Source organism: Cavia porcellus, unplaced genomic scaffold (genome assembly GCF_034190915.1).
Source record: "Cavia porcellus strain 051 isolate PalLab524CR breed Dunkin Hartley unplaced genomic scaffold, mCavPor4.1 scaffold_17, whole genome shotgun sequence".
Classification (NCBI taxonomy): domain Eukaryota; kingdom Metazoa; phylum Chordata; class Mammalia; order Rodentia; family Caviidae; genus Cavia; species Cavia porcellus.
Genome location: NW_026947500.1, coordinates 74,093,348 through 74,120,665, shown reverse-complemented (window position 1 = coordinate 74,120,665; position 27,318 = coordinate 74,093,348). Strand labels below are relative to the sequence as shown.

General features: G+C 61.3%; 2 protein-coding genes across 7 annotated transcripts; one reads left to right on the top strand and one right to left on the bottom strand.

The window, feature by feature from the left end:
* Positions 1-807: 807 nt before the first annotated feature.
* Apc2 (APC regulator of WNT signaling pathway 2) lies at positions 808-23,914 on the top strand. 6 transcript variants are annotated; one of them, XM_063228971.1, is made up of 17 exons: positions 885-953; positions 4,014-4,070; positions 4,617-4,685; positions 6,342-6,500; positions 6,650-6,740; positions 6,817-6,997; positions 8,037-8,145; positions 8,246-8,359; positions 8,697-8,774; positions 8,942-9,040; positions 9,392-9,773; positions 10,375-10,470; positions 12,886-13,025; positions 13,446-13,523; positions 13,873-13,989; positions 14,065-14,279; positions 16,603-23,914. In XM_063228971.1, exons 1-17 carry the CDS (start codon positions 900-902, stop codon positions 21,659-21,661), a joined length of 7,098 nt encoding a protein of 2,365 aa, XP_063085041.1. In that variant the 5' UTR covers positions 885-899; the 3' UTR covers positions 21,662-23,914. The 6 variants fall into 6 exon arrangements, with proteins under 6 accessions (XP_063085046.1, XP_063085045.1, XP_063085041.1 ...); XM_063228970.1 differs by having other exon boundaries at positions 8,243-8,359; XM_063228973.1 differs by lacking the exon at positions 4,617-4,685 and having other exon boundaries at positions 8,243-8,359.
* A 191-nt stretch (positions 23,915-24,105) lies between these two features.
* CUNH19orf25 (chromosome unknown C19orf25 homolog) lies at positions 24,106-27,201 on the bottom strand. Its single transcript, XM_003460969.4, has 3 exons — positions 27,014-27,201; positions 26,688-26,819; positions 24,106-25,241 (listed from the first exon to the last, which is right to left on the bottom strand). Exons 2-3 carry the CDS (start codon positions 26,815-26,817, stop codon positions 25,018-25,020), a joined length of 354 nt encoding a protein of 117 aa, XP_003461017.1. The 5' UTR covers positions 26,818-26,819; positions 27,014-27,201; the 3' UTR covers positions 24,106-25,017.
* Positions 27,202-27,318: the final 117 nt, after the last annotated feature.

Genomic DNA, 27,318 nt, shown 5'->3' with positions numbered 1-27,318 from the left:
CAGAGGGCGCTGCTGTGCCCCGTCCGTCGACCTCCAGTGGAGCTGCGGCATACGTCATTGGTGGAGCGTTAAGCCACGCCCACTGCTGCCGCACTCCCCCATTCCCGGCTCTGGGATCCTGAGGCTGGAGGGTCACAAGTTCCACCCCGTTCTGGGCAAGTTAGGAAGGCCCTGTGTTCAATCTCGAGGCCACCCAAAAAGAGCCCAGGGCCCTAGCGATCTGTGCAGGCTCCTTCCTGGTCGCTCCGCCCCAGACACCAACAGGTCCACTCAGGCGCCACTGCCCCACCCGGCCTTTACTGCTCGGCTTCTCAGTGGCCCCCATGCTGTCCAGTTTACCGCGCTTCGTATGGGCACTCAGTAGGTGCTTAGTACATGCTAAGCAGGTAGGTGCTAAGTGACAACCTACGAGCGGTGTCACCGCCATTGGAGCATGGCAAACAGGCGGGTGCGCCCCAAATGTTTTCTTAGTGACTTAATGAATCAGTGCACCTGTGGATTCGGGAGACACCCAAGCTCCTGCCCGGATGGGTGACCGCGAGTGCTGCAGACCACGCCAGGGCTGCGCCTCGTTCGGGCCCTTCCGAGCTGCCAGACCCCTGCCTCCTGTTCCACGCCCCTTGCTGACCCTGCGTCCCTCAGCCCTCTGGGAATCCTGCACCTTGCTGCGGCACTCATGGCCTCCAATGCTCTTGCTTTCTCTGGACTTCATGCCACACCCCACCACTTCCCCCAGGCCATTCCTTCGCCCCTTTCCGAGGGGAGCCCCGCCCCGACCCCTCTCAGTGACCCCTCCCCGCCCAGCCTCCGCGCATGCGCAGGGTGCCCCGGCCGCGGCCCCCACCCCCACTCCACAGCCGAGGGGCGGGGCGCGCGCTGTCCAAGGCGGCCGCGGCTCCATGGGGCTCCTGGGGCTTCTGAGCCTGCTGCACTCGGCCTTCTTCGGGGACCAGGTAGGGAGTGTCCTGGTGTGGGGGGATTAAGGTCTGGCCCCAAGAGCGGCAGACAGGGTCGGGGTCCAGGCCATGGGAATGGTGGCCCCGGCGGTGGGGGGGGAGGCGGTGCACAGCCCAGGGCACTGAAACTGCAAGTGTCGGGGGTCTTGCTCGGTAGCCTTGGAGACGGTTGCCACGGAAAACGCCGCGGGGTGTCGGCGGGGTTGGGCTGAGAGCCCCTCCTCCGCGTCGCTGCGACCCCCACCCCTCGGGTCTGCGCAAGCGCACTAGGCCGGCCCAGCCCTCTGCCGGGGCGTGAGACCCTGGAGGCGCTTCCTACGGTGGGGACGCGACGCGAGGGCAGCGAGGCGCACGAAGACTGCGGCGGGGTGCGCGATGCGGAGGTTCCGCCCTGCACGGGGTGGGGGTGTGGGGCTACGCCCTGCAGCGCTGGCGTCCTCAGTTTCCCCATCTGGGCACCTGCCTAGGGCCAGCTTCACCCTTCCCCAAAGCACACATTCCTGTTATGTGGACCCCACCCAGCCCTAGCACTTCGCCTGACCCCTTCTGAGTCCAAGAGTATAACACCCCTATTAAAGGGAAACTGAGGCTGGAGATGCAGCGAGAGCCCAAGGTCACCAGGCCTGGTGCAAGCCCAGAGCTCGGGCGCGGGGAGGGGCAGCTATGGGTAGCACGGCGGCGGGGGACCTGGGAGCTGTCCATGGTGCTGACGGGCCGCGCTGCTTGCTCCCTGCTGGGGAAACTGAGGTCCGCCACTGTGGTGCCCTGCAGTGGTGGCCCCTCCGCGCCCTCAGGGCTCTGCCCTGTCACCCAGCCCTCGGCATCCCTGCGTTTGCTTCCTGACCTGGTGTCTGTGAGCCTTGCTCTGCCCCAGACTCAGTCGGGGAGTGGGGGCACAGCCCATGTTACCCCCAGCCCTGGAGCTCAGAGGTGGATCCAGGGGGCAGGCGGGCGCAGAGGGAGGGGTCCTGGAAGGGCCGTGCTGGGTCCTGGAAGCTGGGCCTGGACTCCCTCTCCTGTGCTCGAATTTCTGAAGTGTCCAGTGATGCCCAAGCTTGACTGTGGCTTGGAATCCAATGCCAAGAATTGGGTGATGTCACGGGTGTTCTAGGCAGGGCCAAGGGCACCCTGCCTTAGGGTCCCTCAGCTTTAGGACCGTCAGCCCTCCAGGAACACACGGAGGAAGGAGAGGGAGCCCCAGGGACCCAAACATACCAGAAATATTCTTCCTTGTCCTGACTCAGTTTCCCCTTGTGCACCGGGGTGGAATTGGCCATTGGACACTGTGCCCTCAAACTCCCCTGCGGGAGAGAGCCCCAGGGAGCAGTGACACTTGAGAGAGCACAGGAAACACAGGAAACGGGACTTAGTCCACGAGAGGGAGGTAGGGGCGGATGCAACGAAACTGGAAACTAAGGCAAGGCCAAGGTCACACACAGAGATGGGGTTCCACATCCCTGCCTCCCCAGGGGGGCCCTCTTTCGCCTACCTCCCCACCCACCGTGCTGTAGGGCTTGAACCAAAGGTTTTCACACTTAGCTCCAGCCACATCCGTTTTGTATGTTGAGACAGGGTCTTGCTAAATCGCCAAGTTATGATCCTTCTGCCTCAGCCTCCCAGAGTGCTGGGATTCCGGGCGTGCAACACCATGCCCAGCCTCCATCCTGCTTGGTGGCCTGCCCTGCCGTGCCCTCTACTTCTCCACCCTGAGGGTCCACAGACTCTGCCTCCTGAGCTCTCTCTGATCTTGGCCCCAAGCCCTTGCCTCTCTGGTCCCTGGTCTCCCAGATGGTGAGGCCTAGGTCCCCTTAGGCCCTTTCATTGCTGGCATAGATACTGGTGGGGGGCTCCAAGCCCCACAGGAAAGAGCATAGGTCCCACTCTGGGCTCCACAGAGCTTCCCAATCCCCATTTTACAGATGGGAAAGTGAGGGGGAGAGGACAGTGGTCAGTGATTCTCTCTGACCGCCTGCTGTTAAGCCACAGGCAGTGTCATCCCGCAGGGACCTCCTGTTCCAGGCTGTGACATGTGTCAGCAGCAGGGGGGAACTGGGCTGCAGGAGTTAAACCCTCAAGTGCTCTCTGAGGACCCATTGGGGACCAGGGACAGCTGGGGAGACCCGTCTGGGACCCTTCCCCCCCCCCCCGTGGATAGAGTGTGGGGGAGGGGCAGGCAGAAGGAGCTAGACTGAGAGACAGGAAGTGAGAGGCGCAAGGAGGGACGGACGGCGTCAGACGTGAGGATGTGAGCAGACGGGAGAAAGGAGGGGCACCCAGAGGTCCCCCAGCGTGCTGGCCCAGCCACTCAGCACACCCCTCAGCTCAAGCTGGGCCGGACGGGGAGGGGCAGACTTGGCCGGGCTACTACCCGTCTCTGCCCCCACCCCACTCCTGCAAGGCTTCTGATGTAATATCCAAGACGTAGCGTTTCACTGGAATTGTGCGAATCCAGTTGCAGGAGGTTTCAGAGGCCATTTTACCCTGCAGTGGGATGGAGGATAAGGGGTCGTGACCCTCGGGGCATTCCCCTTTTCTTAGGAAGGCGTCATCTACCCTATCCCCCCCCCACACACACATCCTTCTCTGGCACCCTAAGTCCCCCAGGCTAGAGCTGAGGCCTGATGCCCCACTGCTACCGCTGGTCCCCGCCCCGGACCGCAATTGGCTGTTGCCATGGTACCAGCCCATCTTCCTGCGCAGCCATTGGCCGCCGCGCCTGCATCCCGAATCCTGCATCCTCCCCCGTTCTCGGTGGTCTCGCCCAGTGCCAGGAGAGGCGGTGCCGGCTGGCCAGGCCCGGATCGGGCTTTGTCCACACCGGAGCCCCTCACCCACGCCACCGAAACCCCGAAGCCCTGGAGGCCGCACCTGCGGCCACCCAGGGCTGGGATTTCGGGCGGGATCCGCAAAGCTGCTTGGAGGGAGGAGGCCCCAGTCCCCCACCCCACTGTGCCCCACCCTGTCCCGGTCAGCCCAGCTGAAATTAAGTGGATGCGCGTTCCCGGGGTGAAGGGCAGCATCGGGGCCTCCCTCCTTTTTTTCTGCCTCATCTGTCAGCGTGGACTCTGTTACCCCAGACTGGGAGCTGGAAAGGAAACTGAACCCAGAAAAAAGGTGGGTGTATGTCACTGCTGCTAGCCCCGCACACACCCACTCTCCAGTTTCATTGCCGCAGCTCTCAGAAGCCAGGAGGTGAAGGGCGGGCAGGCGGGCAGGCGGGCAGGCGGCTCGGTGCAGAGACTGTGGGTCTTGGGAGCCCTGCTGACTCCTGGGGCACCACTTTTACTGGGGGTTTGGGTTAGAGGAAGGACACAGCCCCCCTTGGGCCTGGCTTTCCACAGCTGTGAAGGTGGCGGCACCTCCAATTCAGTCCTACCTGCCTCAAGTTATTGGTACTTTTCCTTTGGTGACCTCTCAAGAGGCCTGCTGGGGCTGAGGGACAGACAGGAGGGCTTCCTGGAGGAGGTCACAGGGTGCGGGATGGTGGAAGGCAGGACAAGCATTGTAGGCTGAGGAATCTGGAAATGGGGAGGCCTGGAGGAAGACAGGGGCCAGTTTCCTGGCCAGTCCTTGTGTTTGGAGGCTCAGGTCTTATCCTTGGGCACTAAGGAGCCATGGGAGGTGTTTGAGCTCACCAGGGTCTGATTTGTGGCTTTCAAGGCTCCTTCTGGCTGTGCAAGGAGAGTAGACTTTGTGAGGGGACCAGAAAGTGGCTGGCAAGAGTACCTGGTAAGATGGGGTCCTGGGGTGGGAGCAGAAGCTGGTGGCCATGTCAAGATGGGGATGCCAGGCTGGAGCGAGGAGAAACCTTGGTGCCAGGCTCACTTTAATGGGGACACAGGAGTGACCATCCAACATGAGGTCACCACCCTGGCCAGGATGCCTGAGGGAAGTGAATCTCAGTGTGATCCCGTACTCCAGGTCTGATCCACAGCTGTGACCCCAGCTGAGTCTCAGCTTGATTAGCATTGAGGTGAAGGCCGTGGCTGCCAGGCTGCCAGCCTCCCCTGCCTGGCCAGTGTACCCGGCAGCCTGGCCACCAATGTGGAGAGCCAGAGGTTCTTTTTTTCCTGGTACCAGGAATGGAACTCACCACCTCCTGCTTGCCAGCTCGGGCTGTGCCTCTGAGCTACATCCCTGGCTGGAGTAGGAGGTTCTTGCCCCACTCCTGAGGCTGTGTGGCCCCACCGGGTGCCTCCGGGGACAGTCTGGGTTGCAGTCATGCCTAATCCATCACTGTGTGAGCCTGCTCCCTTCCAGGGCTGTTTCTCCTCTCGGAAACGGCCTAATGATGTCCACTGGACATGGGGCCATGACGTAAAAAATGCAGAGGGTGAGCAGGTCGGGGCGGCCTGAGCCCCCCACTCCAGTCCCCAATGCGATGGGCCAGCAGGGTGGGAGGTGGGAGGTGGGCATCTGGGGTAAGAGGGAGCAGGAGCGGAAGAGCGTGGCTGGGGGGCAGGGCTGATTTGGGGAGGGGGCTCCCAGAGTGGTGGCAGAGGAAGGGCTGGCTGCCATTGGTGCGCCTCAGACAAAGGCGGAGGGAGGGGTGAGTGCAGATGCGAACAAAGAGGGAAGGGGCTAACAGTGGGGGGACACGACACTGGACGGCGGGCCAAGCTGAGGGAAGAGGAGGTGTCCACCAGCTGGACGCAGAGAGGAGCCTGGACCCTAGTGAGAAAACACAGCTGGGGCTGGCAGGGACCGGGGAGCTGGGGGCGGGGACACCAGGATGGGGGTGACAAGCCGAGGCCTGACTGGAGGCTGCTGTGTCCACCACTGATGAAGCAGGTCATGGGGCTGCAGGAACCCAGGTGCACCCCTTGGGGTGATCACGGTGGGCTCGGGTCTGTCTTGCACTGCCAGATTACAGGGGGCTCCGTGGTATCTGCCCATGGCTTTGTGAGGCCATTTTCACGGTGTTTATCTTCACATAAGCTAGCTGGTCATCTGTCCACCTGGCCTCTCCCGGCCATCAGCCTCTGGGGGAGGCCTTTGTCTGTCTGTGGCCCTCTGTGTGTGTGGCTGTGGCTGTGGCTGTGAGCCTGGTGGCCCAGCCTACCAGTCTAGCCTTGATTTAGGCTGGAAGGGTCTCAGATCTGTCTGTCCGCCTAGATGTCACACAGGTGACCGGAAGGCCAGCGGTGAGACAGGCCTCCTAGACACCGACCACGCAGCCAGGGATTCTGTATCTGAACGCTGGTCTGATGGTCCTGTGCCTTTCTCTTGAATTGTCACCATGCGTGTCTGCCTCTCGGATTCCCTGGGCAATGCCCAGGGATGGCCGTGATGCTGTGCGCTGCTGCCTGGCACGTAGCTGAGATCCTGGCTGCCAGCTGCACCCTCCCAGGCCTTGGGCTGAACGCTCTACCCCTGTGACCCCAGGCGCTGCAGGAGCTGAAGATGACGAGCTCGGTGGCCTCCTACGAGCAGCTGGTGAGGCAGGTGGAGGCCTTGAAGGCTGAGAACAGTCACCTGAGGCAGGAGCTCCAGGACAACTCGAGCCACCTGTCCAAACTGGAGAATGAGACCTCCGGGATGAAGGTGGGGGTGGCGCCGGTGATAGAGGACAAGTGGGGTGATTAACAGGGGACAGGGGACCCTGGACCCCAGCGGAGGGCAGGAAGGCGTCCCAGGGGGGTGACCCGGGGAGGAGGCAATGGCCATGGCTCTGTGTCCTTCCCGGCCCTCAGGAGGTCCTGAAGCACCTGCAGGGCAAGCTGGAGCAGGAGGCCCGCGTGCTGGTGTCCTCGGGGCAGACGGAGGTGCTGGAGCAACTGAAAGGTGAGAGGCCGCTTCCCAGGTGGCTGGGGGCTGGAGGACAAGCCGGGGCGCTGACCCCCACTCTCTCGGCCCCCAGCTCTCCAGATGGACATCACTAGTTTATACAACCTCAAGTTCCAGCCACCTGCCCTGGGCCCCGAGCCTACTGCCCGGACTCCCGAGGGAAGCCCAAGCCATGGCTCCGGGCCCTCCAAGGACAGCTTTGGGGAGCTGAGCCGGGCGACCATTCGGCTTCTAGAGGAACTGGACCGGGAGCGGTGAGAGGGCGTGGGAAACAGACCCTGGAGACCGGTCTTAGCTCCGCCCCAGAGGTCCCCGTCCAATGACCTGACCCCTGACGGGTGGCTCCGCCCACCGGGCAGGCCACACCCCCTGCGGTGGGTCCTTCTACCCCTCTCCGGCCTAGGCTGACTTCTGCTAAGGAGAAGGGCGAGGGGCGTCTGGCAGGGGCAAAGGCTCCTGGGAGGCGTCCCCAGGGGGTTCCCGGCAGCCTGGCGTCGCTAGGGACAGGGCTGTGTCCGATGCCAGGGCTCAGAATCTGGCCTAGCGCCGAAAAAGCTCAAGGCAGTCTTTGTAAAGAGAGGGACACACATTGCAGAATCTGGGCCAGCAGATTTCTGGCCTGCGGCAAGAGGCAGGGTCCGCGTCTGGCTCGGCTCGGGTTGTGTGAGGTCAGGGAGGATTCCAGAGCAACCTGGAGTTCAGGCTCTGTTCTGCTGTGTGACCTCCATCAGGTCCTCTAACCCCTCCCGGAACTTCTGTAAAACGGAAACAGGACCCGGATGGGGCACACCTGTAATCCCAACGCTGCAGGAGGCTGAGGCAGACCAGAGTTCCAGCCTAACCTGGACAACCTGGGGATTGAGTCAGACTCATCAAAATTTAAAATAAAATAAAATGGCTGGTGATACAGCTTTATCCAGAAGTCCTGGGTTCAATCCCCAGTACTAGAGGGGGAAAAAAGGAACAGTGAAAGGAGGGGGGAATCTGTTGCACCCCTAGCCTGAAGCCTACTCTACAAACTGGATGACTAGGAAGCACTGGTCCTTTCTCCAAGGACCAGAATTGACAGAAGAATTACTTTCTTTCAAGTAATTTGCTGCGCCCCATCCAGTTAATTCCACCCCTCACCCCTACCCCAGTGTTGGGGGAACCAAAGGCGAGACCTCAGCACGCGTTAAATCTTGGTGCACACCCAGTAAGCACCGGACAGGCAATGCGGCACGCGCAGGGAATCCCCCCCACTTCCCCGCCCCCCCACCCCCGCCAGGCCGCCCCGCTAGCCTGTCCCCCCAGGTGCTTCCTGTTGAGCGAGATTGAGAAGGAGGAGAAGGAGAAGCTGTGGTACTACTCCCAGTTGCAAGGCCTGTCCAAGCGCCTGGACGAACTGCCGCACGTGGAGACGGTGAGCGCGCAGGGCTGCCTGGTCCTGCCCAGGGGAAGGGAGGGGGCACCGGGGAGGACCCGGGCGCCCCTCACCGCGGCCCGCCCGCCCTTCCCAGCAGTTCTCCATGCAGATGGACCTGATCCGGCAGCAGCTGGAATTCGAGGCCCAGCACATCCGCTCGCTGATGGAGGAGCGCTTTGGCACCTCGGATGAGATGGTGCAGCGCGCGCAGGTGTGGCGCTGGGCGTGGCTGAGGCGGGGCCATCAGCCGGTGGGCGAATCAGCGGAGATTCCTTGGGGGCGGAGCTTCAGTTTAGCGTGGGGCGGGGCTCGCTGGTCTCATTCTAGGGGAGATTTCTGGGGAGGGCCCAGTCTGGCTCAGGAGGTGCAGTCAGAGCCCAGCTTCTTACCAGGAAGAAGGCAGCGGATTTAGAGCCACGGACGGGGTTACACACCCGGAAGAATGTGGAGACAGAGTTAGGGGCGTGGTACATCCGGGAGAAGGCGGAGTCAAAACGGTGGCGTGGTCAGGCACTGCAGCCAAGTCCCAGCGAGCTTCTCCCGCGCAGATCCGAGCTTCGCGCCTGGAGCAGATTGACAAGGAGCTCTTGGAAGCGCAGGACCGGGTGCAGCAGACTGAGCCCCAGGTACCAGTGGGTGGTGATGGGCTCCAGACAATGCAGGGGCCTCTGACCGGCAAAGGGTACGGGAATGGTTGCACAGATCCCACCCACTCCGTCAGAGGGGAGCAGTGGACATCCAAATGATGGGGTGCTCTCAGACCGAGCCCCCAGGCCTGCCACTTTCCCCGCAGGCTCTACTGGCCGTGAAGTCGGTGCCAGTGGAGGAGGAGCCTGAGGTCGAGGTTCCCACGCACCCCGAGGATGGTACCCCGCAACCGGGCAACAGCAAGGTGAGTGAGGGGAGGCAGTGGGGCTGGGGCCAGGGGGCCTGGCATCCCTGTTCACAGGCACTCTCCCTGTTCACTGATTGGCTGTACTAGGGATTGAACCCAAGGCCTTTGCGCTGAGCTACACCCCCAACCTTTTATTTATTCATTTAACAGGCTGGGCTCAAATTTATGATCCTCCAGCCTCAGCCTACCTGAATGCTAGGATTCCCGGAGTGTGCCCCCACTCTGGGCACCCCTGCTTCCACTGACTCCTTCCCCTGTCCCACCCCGCTCATGGAGCAGAGCCACGCAGGAGTGGAGGGAGGTGAGGGGGCGGGATTCCCCCTCCAACCCTTCCTCGCTTTCCCGCAGGTGGAGGTGGTTTTCTGGCTGCTGTCCATGCTGGCAACGCGTGACCAGGAGGACACGGCGCGCACGCTGCTGGCCATGTCCAGCTCTCCGGAGAGCTGCGTGGCCATGCGCCGCTCCGGCTGCCTACCCCTGCTCTTACAGATCCTTCACGGAGCCGAGGCGGGGGCGGGGGGTCGTGCAGGGAACCCGGGAGCCCCCGGGGCCAAGGACGCGCGCATGCGGGCCAATGCCGCGCTGCACAACATCGTCTTCTCACAGCCCGATCAGGGCCTGGCACGCAAGGAGATGCGCGTGCTGCACGTGCTGGAGCAGATCCGCGCCTACTGCGAGACCTGCTGGGACTGGCTGCAGGTGCGCGACGGCGGGCCCGAGGCGGGCGGCGGTGAGTGTGGGCTCAGTGGACGCCGTCACCCGGGTTTGGGTCACCGCGACTGCGCAGCATTTCAGTCAGAACCCGACTAGCGCTGCCCGTGGACCCCTTGCTCTGCAGCCTTGGGGATTCCAGATACCAGTGTGATAAAAACTCCAGAGCCACCACCTGTGTTTGCACCTGAAAGCCCAGAAAATATTTTTGTATTGTTTTGTTTTTTTTTAAACACAGTCTTTCTATGTGGTTCAGGCTGGCCTTGAACTTATTATGTAGCCTATGCTGGCCTCAGAGTGGTGATGATCCTCCTGCATCAGCCTCCTGAGTGCTGGGATGATAGGCGAGTGCTACCCCGCCCGGCCTGCAGAGCTCATACAGGCCAAAGGCTGAGAGGCGTTGCCCACAGGCCTCTTGAGCGTGCAGCCTCTTTGTTGCAGAGCGGAGCCATGCTGAGAGGGAGCCAGAGTGCTTTGCCAGGGTCGGGAACTCCAGGGCTTGTGTAGCTCATGGGATCCTTGCAGGCCAGCATGGCGGACGTGGCAGGGATGTGACCTTCTGGGGTCACCCTGGCATATTTCCCTGGGACAGAGATTCTGACCTGGCTCCCACTCCACAGCCCCTGTCCCCATCGAGCCTCAGATCTGCCAGGCCACCTGCGCCGTGATGAAGTTGTCCTTTGACGAGGAATACCGCCGGGCCATGAATGAGCTGGGTGAGTGTCCCCAGCCTCCTCCCGGGAGCCCTCTCCTGCCTTCCTCACGCATGTGTGCTCACCGGAGACTGGGGAGCGAGGCCGAGAGTGGGACAGAGCCTCAAGGTGTCACGTGGCACCTGTCGTGGCCTCCTGTGTCCTGGAGAGTTGGGCAGGGCCTCTTGGCGCTCACCTTTGAGCTCCAGGTTCTGGGCCTCGTCCTGCCCGGGGCTGCCTGTGGCAGGAACTGTCCATCGGCTCGGGGCAGAGAGTGCTGGAGGCCACAGGTAGAAGATCCGACGTAGGGCACAGGAGGAGAGCATCTCGGGTTGGCCTGCCTTTTAGATTGTAAAAGAGCGGTTCGCAGAACAGGATCCCTGGAGGGTCCTGAGGTCCTCCAAAGAGGCCCATAGTACGCAAGTGTTTTGATAGTAATGTGGTTACTGATGTCACCCTTCTTTCTGGCAAAAGAATGTGCTTATTGGCTTTTCCTGACGCTTCCCCTCTAAAAACCACGGTGCCGCATAACCTGGGGTTTGAAGCTTTCTTTTAATTCCTAGTACTACAGACATTGAGGGTTTGTAAAGTGCATGATCAACTATTTAGGCTGTTCAAAAAAAATTTTTTTTTGGTACCAAGAATTGAACTCAGGACCTTGCGCTTGCCAGGCAGGTGCTTATACCACTGAGTTATATCCCCAACCCCAATTTTTTTTTTCCCGAGACAGGGTCTTGCTGTGTAGTCCAAGTTGGTCTCAAACTCTCATCAATCCTCCTGCCTCAACTTCCAGATCACATGCCTGGCTCAAAAAAAACTTTTTTTTTTTTTTTTTTTTGTCAAACTCATGACCTCGTGCTTCCTGGCAGGCACTGTACTACTGAGCTATATCCCCAGTCCTTGTCTTTTTGAGACGGAGTCTCGCTGTGCAGTTCAGGCTGGCCTCGAACTCACTTTGTAGCCCAGGCTGGTCTCAAATTCACAAGGATCATCCTGCCTCAGCCTCCCAAGTGCTGGGATGACAGCTGTGCACCACTGGGCCCAGCTCTTTTCTCATCTTTCTAAACTGCACCTCTCTCCCGTGGAACACCGACTTCTGTCCCGCGACAGCCCTGGCTCCCAGGAGTCCACTTCCTGTCTCTGGGTTCCATTGTCCCGGGCACTTCCTGTCCGCGGAGCCTACGCTGTGAGTCCTCTGTAGCTGGCATCTCACTGAGCTCAGCATCCTTAAGGTCCCTCTGTGCTGTGGCGAGCATCGAGCCTCACTCCTCCTTCTGGCCAAGTAATGTCCCGTGTGGGGATGGACCTTGCTGTGTGCATCCTTCTGTCCAGCCATGGACCACCTGGCTGTATCAACCTTTTATTTTTTGTACACATGGGTGGACACATCTCATTTTAGGTCTTTTTTCTTTTGTCTTTTTTGTACTTGGGATGGAAGCCAGGGCTCTGGCTCTGAGCCACCTTCCCAGTCCTTATTTTTATCTTTTGAGACTTGGTCTTGCTAAATTACCTAGGCTGAACTTAAACTTCTGATCCTACTGCCTCAGCCTCCCAGACTGTTGGCTTTACAGATGTATGCCACTGTGCCGGGCTCATTTGGAGATTGTTTTTTGTTATTGTTGTTTTATTTTTATTTTTTATTTTTTGTCTTTTTCCTTTTTATCGGTACTAGGGATCGAACTCACGACTGCCCGCTTGCAAGGCAGGCGCTTATGCCACTGAGCTAAATCCCCAGCCCCTGTTTTATTTTTTGAGAGAGGGTCTTTATTAAGTAGTTTAGGCTGCCCTGAGGCAATCCTCCTGCCTCAGCTTCTGGGGTCCTGGGGTTTTGGGTCTGTGCCACATACCTGGCCTGGCTCTGTCATCCCGGAACCTTTTGATACATGTTGCTAACTTCGCTAGATGGTGACTGTTGTCCCCAAGGATGATCAGTCTGTACCTGTCATCTTCACCCAGCAGAGAAACAGCTCTGGGTTTAGATGCAAGGTTTTGCTCCACTCTGGGGAGCTGTTGCCTGCTACCCCGGGTCCATTTACTCTTTTGTAAAGTGAGAAACTGCTCCCACTGGGGAGAGGAGTTTCATAATAGTGAGTTACATAGGAGTTACATAATAGTGGGTATGGCAGTCAACTCTCTGCTGCTCCTGTCCCCTGCAGATGCAGCTCAATGTCAGATGGTCTTGGGGCGGGGGTCCCCCAAGGAAGTGGTAGGGGATGCTGTTGCCAGGCAGGACAGGAGTGAGCATTCAGGTGCAGGTGACAACACGGGCAAAGACCTGGCAGCAGGAGCGAGCGGGCATCCGGGCTGCGGATGGCGTGGGGAGGCGGGTGAGGAGGTGGCAGGGAGCCGGGCTGTTCTCCCAGAGGGATGCAGAGCTGTGGCCCACAGGGCAGGTGGGGGTGGGGCTGCCCACCCACTGCAGCCTCCTGGGGCCCACAGGTGGCCTGCAAGCTGTCGCAGAACTGCTGCAGGTGGACTACGAGATGCACAAGATGACCCGGGACCCCCTGAACCTCGCCCTGCGCCGCTACGCAGGGATGACCCTCACCAACCTCACCTTCGGGGACGTGGCCAACAAGGTGCTCAGGGCCAGTGGGTGCAGGTTCTGGGCCCCAGGGACTGAGAGCTAGCTCCCTTCCACTCCATCCCGATCTCAGAAGGGCGCTGAGATTGGGGACAGTCATTCCCAATCCAGAGGTGGGTAGACTGAGGCCCAAAGAGGGCAGGGAAGGGCAGGACTGTGCTGGACTTCCTTGACCAGACCAACATCCTCTGGGCCAGTCCGCAGCAGCCTGAAGACAGCTTTCCTGACACAGCAGGACCTCTGGGTTGGGCTGGCTTTGGTGTTCTCCCCTGACTTTCGGGGTGACCCAGGTGGCAGCAAGTGAGGGATCCCAAGACTAGAACTCTAGCATGTGGATCTGGCAAGAGGAGGGTTTGTCTGCCTTATGTGCTGGCCCCACATGCCATGCGCATGACTATCCTGTCACTCCCCGCAGGCCACCCTCTGTGCCCGCCGGGGCTGCATGGAGGCCATCGTGGCCCAGCTAGCATCCGAGAGTGAAGAGCTCCACCAGGTATGTGGGGCAGGATGCAGACAGCCCTCCAGCTCCCGAGGGTCAGAGGCCTCCCCTCAACTGTGCCCAGCTGCCCGGGTCCCTTTAGTCATGTGGGTGGATGGAGTGCGGTAGGGAGAGCTGGAGGGCTGTGGGTTCAGCCTGGTTAGGGCCTACCTCCGTGTAGCCACGCCCACACGCATGTCTCCACACCCACCTAAACATAGCCATGCCCACCACACCCAATAGTGGCCTTTCAACCTAGCCACGCCCCATAACCCAGCCACGCCCACCCAGCCCAAGCCTGGCAACGACTTAAGGCACTGCCCACCCTAAGTACATCATTGCCCCACCCCCCATCACCCCTCAGGTGGTGTCCAGCATCCTGCGCAATCTGTCCTGGAGGGCAGACATCAACAGCAAGAAGGTGCTGAGGGAGGTCGGCAGTATGACGGCCCTGATGCAGTGCGTCCTGCGGGCCACCAAGGTGGGCACCGGGGAAGGCTGGGGATTGGGGGGATTGCAGCCCGCCCAGCACTGACCCCCACCGCCCTGTGCCCAGGAGTCTACCCTGAAGAGCGTGCTCAGCGCCCTATGGAATCTGTCGGCGCACAGCACGGAGAACAAAGCGGCCATCTGCCAGGTGGACGGCGCGCTGGGCTTCCTGGTGAGCACCCTGACCTACCGCTGCCAGGGCAACTCCCTGGCCGTCATCGAGAGTGGCGGCGGCATCCTGCGCAATGTGTCCAGCCTCATCGCCACACGTGAGGACTACAGGTCAGCACCGGCACAGGGAGAGCGGGGCTGAGCATGGTCTTCCAGGGAATTAGGGTCTCCAGTGTCCCCAGGAACTAATTTTCCAGTCTCATGGTATCCCCAATACTTGGCGGGGCTATTGTTATAGCAAAATGCTCACTTATTAAATGAACAGTCATTACATGAAGCCAGGTGTGCTGACAAACCTGGCATCCCAGGCACTCTGGGAGGCTGAGGCAGGAGGATTCAAAGTTCCAGCCCAAGCCAGGCGTGGTGATGCCTGCTGGAAGGATCACTGCAAATTCAGAGGCTGGCCTCAGCTACATAGCTCAAGACCAGCCTGATTGACAGTGTGAGTCCCCATCTCCAAAAAAAACTGCTTCTTAAATTTAGGAATGGCAGCACATGCTTGTAATTCCAACACTGGGGAGGCTGAGGCAGGAGGGTTGTCACAGTAAAAAACCCAAAACCAAAAGGAACAAAAAAACTTCTTAAATAAACTTAACAATAAAACATACCTTGTCGGGGCTGGGGATTTAGCTCAGCGGCATAAGCGCCTGCCTTGCAAGCAGGCAGTTGTGAGTTCGATCCCTGGTACCGATAAAAAAGGAAAAAGACAAAAAAAAAGATTACCATTGTTTTGAGGCCCGGCAAGGCTACAGCTTGAATTACACACTAGACCCTGTCTTAAAAAAAGAGTAAATAATACCTATGATTTATGGAAGTAAAATTTATTTTGAGTTATTTCAAAAACCGCATAGGATACACTTATACTAAATTGTTATTTAGTCAGGTGTACTTGGAATCTTGATTAGGAGGCTGAGGCAGGAGGCTTACATGTTCCAGCCAAGTCTGAGCTACACAGGTAGTTCCAGGCCAGACTGGACTACATGGTAGGAACATACCTTGAAAAGAAAAAGAGAAAAAGGTTTATTAAAAGGTATACAAAATGCTGGGCATGGTAGCACATGCCTGCAATCCCAGCACTCAAGAGGCTGAGGCAGGAAGATCATGGCAAGTTTGAGGCCAGCTTGGGCTACCTAGCGAGATCCTGTCTCAAGAAGACTAAATAAATAAGAAGATAGATACATAAAAGGCACCTAACAAAGCACTTAGACATTACAAGTTATTTTAAAAAGTGTACAAATGTATGATTAAATAGCATTCATATAAATATCAAATTACTTATTAAATATTAACATAGAAATTCATTTTAGTGTAGGATTTCTCAAATATCTCATCAATTTGTGCTAAAATTACTTAAGAAACATATTCAGTATATAGTACTCACACTAGATACAGTGTACGTGTGTTTTAGCAGGGGAGATTAAACTCTGGTGGCAAAGCTTAGCCAGGGCCCTTTTTGTGTGTGTCTATGTATTTATTTTTTACTGGCATTGAACTCACAGCCTTGAGCTTGCCCAGCCGGTGATTGTGCCTCTGAGCTAAACCTCCAGCTCTGTTTTTTTGGTTTCTTCAGGCAGGATCTCGCTGTGTACTTCCGACTGGTCTTTAACTTCATTATGTAGCCTGGGCTGGCCTCAAACTTGTGGCCTCCCAAGTTCTGGGGCTATAGGTGCGCCTCCCCATGCATTACAAAAGGCCTTTGTTTTAGCATATTTTATGAGGTGCACGGCACATACATATTAAAAATTCCATTTTCTTTCCTTCTTGTTATTTTTGGTACCGGGAATTGAACTCATGACCTTGTGCTTGCCAGGCAGGCGCTGTGCTGCTGAGCTAAATCCTGGGGCCCAATAATTCTGTTTTCTAAAATTCAAACCTCAGGTTGGGGATATAGCTCAGTGGCACTGTGCCTGCCTGGCAAGCACAAGATCATGAGTTCAATTCCTAGTATCAAACCAAACCAAACCAAAACTAAACTAAAAAAATAAAATTCAAACTTGGCTGGAGGGCTAGGGATATAGCTCAGTGGTAAAATGCTTTCCTGGCACGCACAAGGCCCTGAATTCAATCCCTCGTACCACCAAAAAAACCAAACCAAACCAAAATAACACCCCACTTCACTGGAGATTTTGTGTTCATTCACTGGAGATTTTTTTGTTTTGTTTTTTTTTATTGGTACCAGGAATCAAACTCACAACTTGCCTGCTTACAAGGCAGACGCTTATGCCACTGAGCTAAATCCCCAGCCCCTATTCAATGGAGATTTTTTGACAGCTCTCGGCTTGGTGGGAAGGTCTGGGAATGGCTGGAGGCGTGGCCAACTAGGGGGCGTGGCCAGGGAGTGGCTCAGAGGACCATGGCGGGGGCCGGACCCAGTAGGGCGGAGGTGGTTGGTGCTTTGGGGACCTGGCCAGGCCTGACCGCTCCTGCACCTCAGGCAGGTGCTTCGAGACCACAACTGCCTGCAGACCCTGCTGCAGCACCTGACGTCGCACAGCCTGACCATCGTGAGCAACGCCTGCGGCACCCTCTGGAACCTGTCTGCGCGCAGCCCTCGCGACCAGGAGCTGCTGTGGGACCTGGGCGCAGTGGGCATGCTGCGTAATCTGGTGCATTCCAAGCACAAGATGATCGCGATGGGCAGCGCAGCTGCCCTGCGCAACCTGCTGGCCCATCGGCCCGCCAAGTACCAGGCAGCGGCCACGGCCATCTCCCCGGGCACCTGCGTGCCCAGCCTGTATGTGCGTAAGCAGCGGGCGCTGGAGGCGGAGCTGGACACCCGGCACCTGGCGCAGGCGCTGGGCCACCTGGAGAAGCAGAGCCTGCCTGAGGCCGAGGCCGAGCCCACCTCCAAGAAACCGCTGCCCCCGCTGCGGCACCTGGACGGGCTGGCCCAGGACTACGCCTCCGACTCGGGCTGCTTCGATGACGACGATGCACCGTCTCTGGCTGCTGCTGCCGCCACCGCAGAGCCTGCCAGTCCCGCTGTGATGTCCATGTTCCTGGGTAGCCCCTTCTTGCAGGGCCAGGCGCTGGCCCGTTCCCAGCCTGCCCGCCATGGTGCCCTGGAGGCTGAGAAGGAGTCTGGGGGAGACGCAGCCGTGGCGGCCAAAGCCAAAGCCAAGCTGGCGCTGGCGGTTGCTCGCATTGACCGGCTGGTGGAGGACATCTCCGCTCTGCACACCTCGTCCGAAGACAGCTTCAGCCTCAGTTCTGGGGACCCTGGGCAGGAGGCGCCCAGGGAGGGCCGCGCTCAGTCCTGCTCACCCTGCCGGGGCTCCGAGGGTACACGGAGGGAGGGTGGCGGCCGGGCCCATCCGCTGCTGCGTCTCAAAGCCGCACACGCCAGCCTCTCCAACGACAGCCTCAACAGCGGTAGCACCAGCGACGGCTACTGCCCACGGGAGCACATGCAGCCCTGCCCACTGGCTGTGCTGGCCGAGCATCGAGAGGACCCGCTTCGTGGGCAGATAAGGCCCAGCCGGCTAGACCTTGACCTGCGCGGTGGGCAGGCCAAGCCGCCCTCACGTGACCCTGCAGCTACTGCTGACGCAGGGGTGCGCACCATCAAGCTGTCACCCACCTACCAGCACGTGCCCCTGCTAGAGGGGGGTACAGGGGCACGGCCACTCACTGGGCCTGGGGCCCGGAAGCAGGCGTGGATGCCGGCGGACAACCTCAGCAAGGTGCCCGAGAAGCTGGCAGGTGGCACTCCGTTGCCTGCGGTCAGCAAGGTCTTACAGAAACTGGCGGTGCAGGATGGGCCACTGTCCCTCTCTCGCTGCAGCTCTCTGTCCTCACTATCCTCTGCTGGCCATGCTGGCCCCAGTGAGGGTGGTAATCTGGATGACAGTGACTCTTCTCTAGATGGGCTAGAGGAGACCGGTCCTGGGGAGGCAGAGCTGGATGGGGGTTGGCGGGCGTCTGGGTCCACCTCGCTGCCCGTGGCCATCCCTGCACCCCGCCGGGGACATGGGCGGGGGCTGGGGGTGGAGGATGCCACACCGTCCAGCTCCTCAGAGAACTGCGTGCAGGAGACACCACTTGTTCTGAGCCGCTGCAGCTCGGTGAGCTCTCTGGGCAGCTTCGAGAGCCCGTCCATCGCCAGCTCCATCCCCAGCGACCCATGCAGCGGGCTGGGCAGCGGCACCGTCAGCCCCAGCGAGCTGCCTGACAGCCCTGGGCAGACAATGCCGCCCAGCCGCAGCAAGACACCGCCAGCGCCACAGGGCCAGCCAGAGACCAGCCAGTTCAGCCTGCAGTGGGAGAGCTACGTCAAGCGCTTTCTGGACATTGCAGACTGCCGTGAGCGCTGCCAGCCACCTTCCGAACTGGACGCGGGCAGCGTGCGATTCACTGTGGAGAAGCCAGACGAGAACTTCTCCTGCGCCTCCAGCCTCAGTGCCCTGGCTCTGCATGAGCTATACGTGCAGCAGGATGTTGAGCTGCGGCTGCAGCCGCCTGCCTGCCCAGAGCGAGAGGGAGGTGGAGGTGGAGGAGGACACCGCCGGGGGGATGAGGCTGGTGGCCGCCTGGAGGGCCCCAAGCCATCCAGCTCTCGCACCTGCTCCTCCGGTGACCAGGAACTGGAGCTGCTGCGTGAGTGTCTGGGAACCACCGTGCCCGCCCGACTTCGCAAAGTGGCCTCGGCACTGGTGTCTGGCCGCCGTGCCCTGCCAGTACCGGTCTACATGCTGGTGCCTGCCCCGGCCCAAGACGATGACTCTGGCACCGACTCTGCCGAGGGCACGCCGGTCAACTTCTCCAGCGCAGCCTCGTTGAGTGATGAGACACTGCAGGGACCCCCCCGGGACCCGCCCCGAGCGCTGGCAGACAGGCAGAGGCCAAGGGGACAGGCAGCTCCATCCAGACAGGCATCGGGACACTGGCCCAAGGCAGGGGGCGCTAGCAGGAGCGTGGAACAGACCCGGGGAGGTGGCAGGAGCAGGGCCGGCCTGGAGCTGCCCCTCAGCCAGTCTCCGGGCACTCGCCCCGACAGGGAGGGCCCTCAAGTGGGGCGCTCACGTGGGGACGGGGGTCTGCAGTCCCTGTGCCTCACCACGCCCACTGAGGAGGCGGTGTACTGTTTCTACGACTCCGAGGAGGAGCCACTAGCCAGCAAGGTGCCACCCCCACGGCGGGCATCTGCAATTCCTCGTGCCCAGAAGCGGGAAAGACCCGAGGGCCCGAAGGAGACCCAGACCCTGTCCAAGGCTGTGCCACCTGCCAGGGCCCCACCCAGGCTGATTGTGGACGAGACTCCACCCTGCTACTCCCTGAGCTCCTCAGCCAGCTCCCTCAGCGAGCCAGAGCCCTCTGAGCGGCCAGCCCCCTGCAGCACTCGAGGCCGTGAGCCAGTGGTCACCAAGGATCTGGGCCCTGGCAGTGGCCGGGAAAGCTCCCCAAGCCCACGCACGGAGGAGGAGCTGCTGCGGAGGTGCATAGGCTCAGCCATGCCCAGGCGCCGGCCCCAGGCCTTGGGCTCGAGGCGACGCAAGCCCCGAACTGCCCGGTCTGACCCTCGGCCTGCGCAGGAGCCCCAAGAGTGCGCGGAGCCCGTGGTGGGCTGCGACCCGGCCTCTGACCTGGACAGTGTGGAATGGCAGGCCATCCAGGAAGGTGCCAACTCCATCGTCACATGGCTGCACCAAGCAGCAGCTGCAGCCAACGTAGAGGCCTCATCAGAGTCCGACTCCCTCCTGTCCTTAGTGTCTGGGCTGTCCATGGGGTCCCCGCTGCAGTCATCCAAGCACAGGAAGGGGCGACAGGCCGGGACAGGGGCTGAAGCAGGAGGTACTCATCGGTCAGAGAAACGGTGTCCAGCCCCAGCCAAGAGCAGTGGGAGCACCCGCTCACCTGGAGGCCCAGAGAAACCTCGGGGCACGCAGAAGACTAGATCCGGGGAGCCGGCAGTGCTCCGGGGACGCACAGTGATTTACGTGCCCAACCCCACGCCACGGACCCAGCCCAAAGGCACCTCGGGTCCCCGTGCCACACATAAGAAAATGGGGGCTTCCGGGACCCCACAGCCAGACACCTCAGCCAAAACTCCTAGCCCCGGACAGCAGAGGTCACGCAGCTTACACAGACCAGGCAAGATCTCAGAGCTGGCGACCCTGAGCCACCCCCCGAGGAGCGCCACGCCTCCCGCCCGCCTCGCCAAGACCCCATCCTCGAGCTCCTCCCAGACCTCGCCTGCCTCCCAGCCCCTGCCCAGGAAGTCCCCTCTGGCCACCCCAACCGCAGGACCCCTCCCTGGCCCCGGGAACTCCCCCGTACCCAAGACGCCAGCTCGGGCTCTCCTGGCCAAGCAGCACAAGACACAGAAGTCGCCAGTGCGCATCCCGTTCATGCAAAGACCTGCCAGGCGGGGGCCACCGCCGCTGGCGAGGGGTGCCCCAGAATCGGTCCCCAGGGGCCGGACGGGGCCCGACGGGGGACCCGGGGTTCATGGGAACCGCCTGGGCCTGGTGCGCGTGGCCTCGGCGCGCTCCAGCTGCAGCGAGTCTTCCGACCGCTCGGGTTTCCGGCGACAACTGACCTTTATCAAAGAGTCCCCTGGGGGCTTGCTGCGTCGCCGGCGCTCCGAGCTGTCCTCCATTGAGGCCGCGGCCTCCACCACCCCGGGCGCCTCTTCACGCCGCGGCCGGCCCGCCCTCCCCGCGGTCTTCCTCTGCTCCTCGCGCTGTGACGAGCTGCGAGCGCCCCGCCAGCAGCCCCCCGCCCCACAGCGGAGCCCGGCGACGTCGCGTCCCGGGCCCGGCCCGCGCGCGCCCCGCCGCACCAGCTCCGAGAGCCCCTCGCGCCTGCCCGTGCGCGCGCCCGCGCCGCGGCCCGAAGCGGTCAAGCGCTACGCGTCGCTGCCGCACATCAGCGTGGCCCGCAGGCCCGAGGGGACGGCCGCCGCCGCCGCCGCCCGGGTCCCCGCGGACGCCGCTCGCCGCAGCAGCGACGGCGAGGCCAGGCCGCTGCCCAGGGTGGCGGCCCCCGGCACCACGTGGCGGCGCATCCGCGACGAGGACGTCCCGCACATCCTGCGCAGCACGCTGCCCGCCACCGCCCTGCCGCTGCGGGGCCCCTCGCCCGACGAAGGCCCGGCCGGAGGTCCGCAGCGCAAGACCAGCGACGCCGTGGTGCAGACGGAGGAGGTGGCGGCGCCCAAGACCAACTCCAGCACCTCCCCGAGCCAGGAGGCGCGCGCACTGCCCGCGGCCCCCGCCCCGGCCCCCGGGGGCCCCGCCCCGCCCCTGGGCAGCGACGTCGACGGCCCCGCCCCCACCAAGGCCCCCGCCGTCCCCCCCTTCGTGCACGAGGCCCTGGGCGTCGCTGTGGGGGGCTTCCCCGCCAGCCGGCACGGATCCCCTAGCCGCGCCGCCCGCGTCCCCCCCTTCAACTACGTGCCCAGCCCCATGGCGGCGCCGGCGGCCACCAGCGATTCTGCCGCGGCGGAGAAGGCGCCGGCCTCGGCCCCATCCCCGGCCCACCTCCTGGAGTAGCGGCCTAGCTCGGCCCCCCCGTAGCCCCTCTCCAGGCCCGGCCCGGCTGCCCGGCGGGCCCTTCCCGTAGAGGCTGCAGCAGGCCCGGCCCTCGGGCACCTGCCCCGGGTGCCATCAGCCTGGCCCCAGGGAGGCTAAGTCAATGCTTCTCCACCGCGGGGCTCGGGAGACGCCAGCACCGAGCACCCAAAGGTGCCTCGGCCCGGCCCCCTCTCCTCGCAGAGACCATCCACTGATGCTCGGGCGGGGACCAGCCCCAGCTGACCTGGGCGCATCCGGAGGGAGGTGACACCTCTGGTCAGCACCTGCCCTGCCTGGGCAGCCCTCGCAGCGCTCAGGCGCGGGGAGGACAGCTGGGGGGTTCGGCGCGCTGCGCCTGCCAGCTGGGCCGACCGCGTGCGCCCGCGGGCGGGAGGCGGCCTCTAATTAGGCGTGGTAATGCGGTAATGTCGGCGTAGGCGCTTTGTTTCTCCTCCGGGCTCCAGCTGCGGAGGCGGGGGATGCGGGGAGGGGCTGCGCCCCAGGGAAGGAGGCTCTTCAGAGAGCCCGGGCCTATACCACCCTCCCCGGGAAGGGCACCCCCAGGTTACTTGTCCCGTGGGCGAAGTCGGGGTCAGGCAGATGCGGACAGTGACCAGTGTAAGACCCTTTCCATCTTACAGGGAAAGCCCCAGGGACGGGGGTGGGGGTTCAGGGCCAGGTGGCGCGGTCCGACCCACTGTCCCCACTGTGGTGGGTGGAACACTGGGGTAGGAGGAGCTGGTGTGATGGCGCACGCCTGTCATCCCAGCAGCAGGGAGGCTGAGGTAGGATTGCCAGCCTGGGTTACATGGGGAATTCAAGCCCAGCCTGAGGGGCTGGGATCCCAAGGCCTGGGCTGTAAGGTGGTGGCTGGTCTCTAGGGGATCATCCCCACCAAAGGCTGCTCTCACTGTTGGTCGTGCCCCTCCCATCACCTGAACCCTAACCCCAGGCCAGCCTGAAGGGAGGACCTGGGTAGGGGCAGCCCTGGCCCGCCCGGGACCAGGTTGGAGGGGGAGGGTTGTGCCAGGTGAGGTGGTGGACACTGAATGGGGACCTGGGCACGAGGTCCCTCCTTGGGGAAATGGGGCAGAGCTTCCCCGGAGAGAACCTTTCTCACCCCTGTGGCACCTGCCGCCACAAGCAATTACCCTGGCAACTCTAGGCCCCTCCCTGGGGCCCTAGCTCTGCAGTCCCAGGACCCACAGAGATGGGAGCCCCCAGCCCAGAGAGAGGTGAGGCTGCGTCCTACTGACCCTGCCCTGCTGCTGTCTGAAACAGGCATCCTTGGGGCTGGGCGACCATGCCAAGGGACGGTGGCCAGGAGGCTCCAACCAGTCAGGACTCTCTCCTTCCACGCGGGGTTGCCTGGGCACTTGGGGGGCAGAGCTGGCCGGGGACAACCGGCAAGGAAAGAGGCCTGGATCTGCAGTGACCTCAGGACACAGACTCGGCAGCTGGGTGCCTGCCCACTGGCCCACACTCACCTTGGATCAGCTGCACCCCCAGCGCCTGTTGGCGGGCAGTGGACGCCACCCTACTGACTGCAGGGCCCGGGCCAGTGTGGCTCACCTGACCATGCACTATGAGACCCTGGGCAGTACTCTGCCGCCTTGTGCCTCAGTTTCCCCATGTGGGGGCCGCGGGGAGAACTCCCAGAGCTACCTCTTGGGTGAGGGGAGCCTGTTGTGATGAGGGAGGCCCCCGGTGCTGCTCACTGGGGTGACCCTCCCCTCTCCCCAGCTGTGATGTAAGGGGCTGTGGCTTCACGGCCACCTCCAGCAGCCACGCTTGCCGTCTGGCTCAGGCAGGACTCAGGGCTGGAGCTGGCAGTGTGGCCACTCGACCCGGGGCTGAGCCAGTGGTCACCAGCCTTAGGACTTACGGGTGATCCTGACCCCCGCCAGCACCAGCCCAGGCAGACCAAGGACCCAAGCCTCAGGCTGACAGATGCTGCCCCGCTTGGGCACTGGCTTGGGGCAGAAGGCCCCGCCCCATACCTCATCTCCCACCCCCCACCCAACTGTCACACGGGCTATGGCCCCTGCACCTGGTTCCTGCCCGGTCTGTCAGCTCTTCCAGCCACCAACCCATCTCTGTCTAGGATTCCTCAGTGTTAACCGGATGTGTAAATAGTTAGGGCCCTGCGCACCCACCCCACTCCCTAAGCACCTGTGCGGCCCAGGCATCTGGCTTCCTGTGCACCTTTAATAAAGCGAGCTGTCAACGCTGCCTCAGCTGCTCCTTTCTTTTTTCTTGACTCTTTGAGACAGGGTCTCACTGTGCAGTCCAGGCTGGCCTTGAGCTCACAAGGATCCTCCTGCCTCAGCCTCCTGAGTACCGGGATGACAGGCGTGCATCGCCCTGCCCGGGTTTTTTTTTTTTTTTTTTTTGTACCAGGAATGGAACACATAACCTCACACTAGCCAGGCAGGCACCAGGCCACTAAGCTTTATTCCTGGGCCCGATTTCAAGTTAGGGTGAGGACAGGTGGGAAGCCAAGGTACCCAGGATGGCCTGTGGCTCCTGGGGGGGGGGGCTGCCAGCCCCAGCCGCCAACTCTCAGGAAGTACGTGCTGGGGGCCCTGGGTCCCACACAAGCCCATCTGCTGAGATCAAAACCGACACAGTGGACCTGAGGTGGCCGCATGTCAGAGAGCACAGGCTAGCCCAGGGACACAGGCAGAGTGAGGTGCTAAGGGGCAGCTCCCCAGATGGCAGCAAAGCTCTGGGGTAGGAAACCAGGGCAAGCCCTTGAAGGTTTAAGGCTGGATCCCCCAGGATCCAGCTTTTAGTTCAAGGTGGTTCTCACAGGCTTAAACAATACCCCCATTTCAGTCAAACACCTATTTCTAAAATTGTGTTTTGAGACTTTCTGGAGTTCCTCCTGCCTCAGCCTGCTGAGTGCTGGGATGACAGGTGTGTGCTGTTACACCTTCCTGACAAACATTTTTAAGGTCCCAGAAACGAAGGCTGGTCTCTTGGGAGCTGGGTCTGGACAGGAAAGGACAGCAGGCCCTGGGCTTGGGGCCCTGGGTGAGGTGGTCATCCTGTCCCTGCCCCTGGCAGGACCGAGTCAGGAAGGCACTGGCTGTCCGGATCGCCAAGGCCTGAATCCCACTTGTTTACGCAAAAAGCCCTGCCAGCCTGCAGCTGCCTGCAGGAAAGGGGGGGCCTGAAGGCTCCAGCTCACCCCTCACCGAGGGGACACCAAGTGCTGCAGAGCTGGGAGCCCATGTGGCATCTCCCTGGAGGCCTGTGGGGCCAGGAGCCGGCAGTGTCACAGGAGGACGTGAGGACCTGGAGCTTCCAAGGTGGAGATGCAAGGCTCCCCGTCAGCCCGAGGTGGCCGAGGTCCCCGGCAGCGCAGCCTGTGTCACTTGGCTGACGTCCCGCTCCAGCTCCTCACCGGCGTGGCGCAGGTCCTGGCACTTCTGCCTCAGCTGGTCCCCCGCCTGCTGCAGCTGCTGATTGGTGGCCACATAGGCCTGGCCCTGCTGGTACAGCCGCTCCCACTCAGCCTCAGGGTCCTCAGGGTTCCTGGGGGCTGCTGGGGGATCTTGGGACAGAACACAGCAGCGTCACAGGCCAGACCCCAGATCCCAGTGCCTGTGAGCTCCCCATACTGCAGGCCAGCACTGGGGGCAGGTGTGGAGCCCCACTTCCTGGTTACCCCCACATCAGCAGAGGGCACCAGCTGGAGTCACAGGACTGGAAAAACACAGGGCTTGGGGTCCCAAGGAGACACATCATGGTCCCCTGGGCAGCCCCACATCCGGGGCAGCCTGGGGCACCCCAGTGCTCGGTTAAAAATCCCCTGGCATGGCCTTCTTAGGGAAGGGCGCACAGGACCCATAAGAGATGTACCTGGGGTCCAGCGCAGGCCATCTGCACCCCAAACCCACCCTCAGCAGGGGCCAGGCCACAATTCTCAAATGGAGGCCTCAGGTGCCCCGTGTCACTCAGCTCAGAGTCTATGCTTATGGAGTCTTGCTGCAGGGATGAACTTTCTAGATGTAAATGTCCACCTCTGCGGTCCTGCCCACAACACATGACATACACCAGCCACCAGCAATTGTGGGGGAGAAGGGGAGAGGGGGAGAGAGACTGGGAAAGGGAGAGGGGGAGAGGGAGGGGAGGAGGAGGGCAGGGGAAGGGAGGGGGAGGGCAGGGGAGGAGAAGGGAGAGAGAGCAAGTGTGCCAGTGTGCTGGGCCCTCACACTCAGCTACATCCCTCTTAAATCTCAGAAGGAGTCTCGATAAGCAAGTTGCCCAGGCCGGGTTCCAACTTGTGATCCTCCCACCTTAAGCCGCCTGAGTGCCGGCGACAGACCCTGCCTCCTCTACTGCACCCAGGAAGCGGATCCCCGCCTCTGCAAACCAGCGAAGGGCCGTACTTTTACTGATGAACCCTGAAACGTACACTTTGTATGTTTTCATGTGCCCTGCATTATTCTCACGCCCACTTAAAAGTGTGAAAACTGGGTTTTGTACAAACACACATTCAGCAGGGGGTGGAGGCGCACCCCTGTAATCCCTGTGTTCGGGAGGCTGAGACAGGAGCATCTCAGTGAATTCCCGATCAGCCTGTATTACATAATGAGTTCAAGACCAGGCTGAACTGTGGAGCAAGGTCCTATCTCAAAAAACCTGAAAAACAAAACAAAACAAAACAAGCTCAGACCCAGCGTGGCAGTGCAGATCTGCACTCCCAGCAGTCGGGAGGCTGAGGCAGGAGGATCGCCACTAGTTTGAAGCCAGCCTGGGCTACATAGCAAGATCCTGTCTTAAAAAAAAAAAAAAAACAAAACCCACGAAACAAACGGGCTCCAAAAATCAGGTAGGGACACGGCTGTAGGCTGTAACCTATGAACCCAGTTTAGAGGACCCCTAAAATGGGATCCTCACTTTACAGATGAGAAAAGGGAGGCTTAGAACGGATGAAGACCCTGCCCAGGCGCCCGGCTCCAACCCATTCCCAGTTTCACGGTTTCCCCTGTGATACCTTCCGGGGCCAACGCGGTGAAGACTGGGTCATGGGCCGATGCCCCCCTCACGTCCTCCAGGATCTGCTCCACCGTAGGGGGCGCGGGGCGGGTGGGCAGCACCACCCGCTTCTTGGCCTTGGAGCCCATCTCTGGGGACAGAGAAAGGGAGCGGTAGGGCTTCCACCTCTTCAGCCCGAACTCGAACGCACCCGCCACGGCCTCGCCTCCAGGAGAGCCCACCCGGCCGCCCCGCGAAGCGCTCCTCTGGCTTAGGGTTTCAGAGTCTGGCTAGACGTGGGCCTCAGTGTCCCCATAAAAACCACTGCCGCTAACTGTTCCCTACCTGGATTGGTACCAGCCACCCTAAGGCAGCGCCACCACTTCCGCTTCCGGCGGCAGAGCCCGGAAACGTGCCGGCACTTTCCGGTCTTCGCCAGGTCTCCGCCCCCCGCGGCTCACCGCGAGGTCCCGCCCCTTCTTAAAGGAGCCGCGACTGGACCCGAGGGTTTTCAGCCTTTTGCCTGTTACATTCCCTGGGGTCCTGGACAGTGGAGCTGCAAGGACGAGGGCTGAGCCGCAGTTCGAGACCAAGTCCCTCTGGATGGGTAACAAAGTGCGTGAGGCTTGGGTTTGTGCCAAAGGGTGACA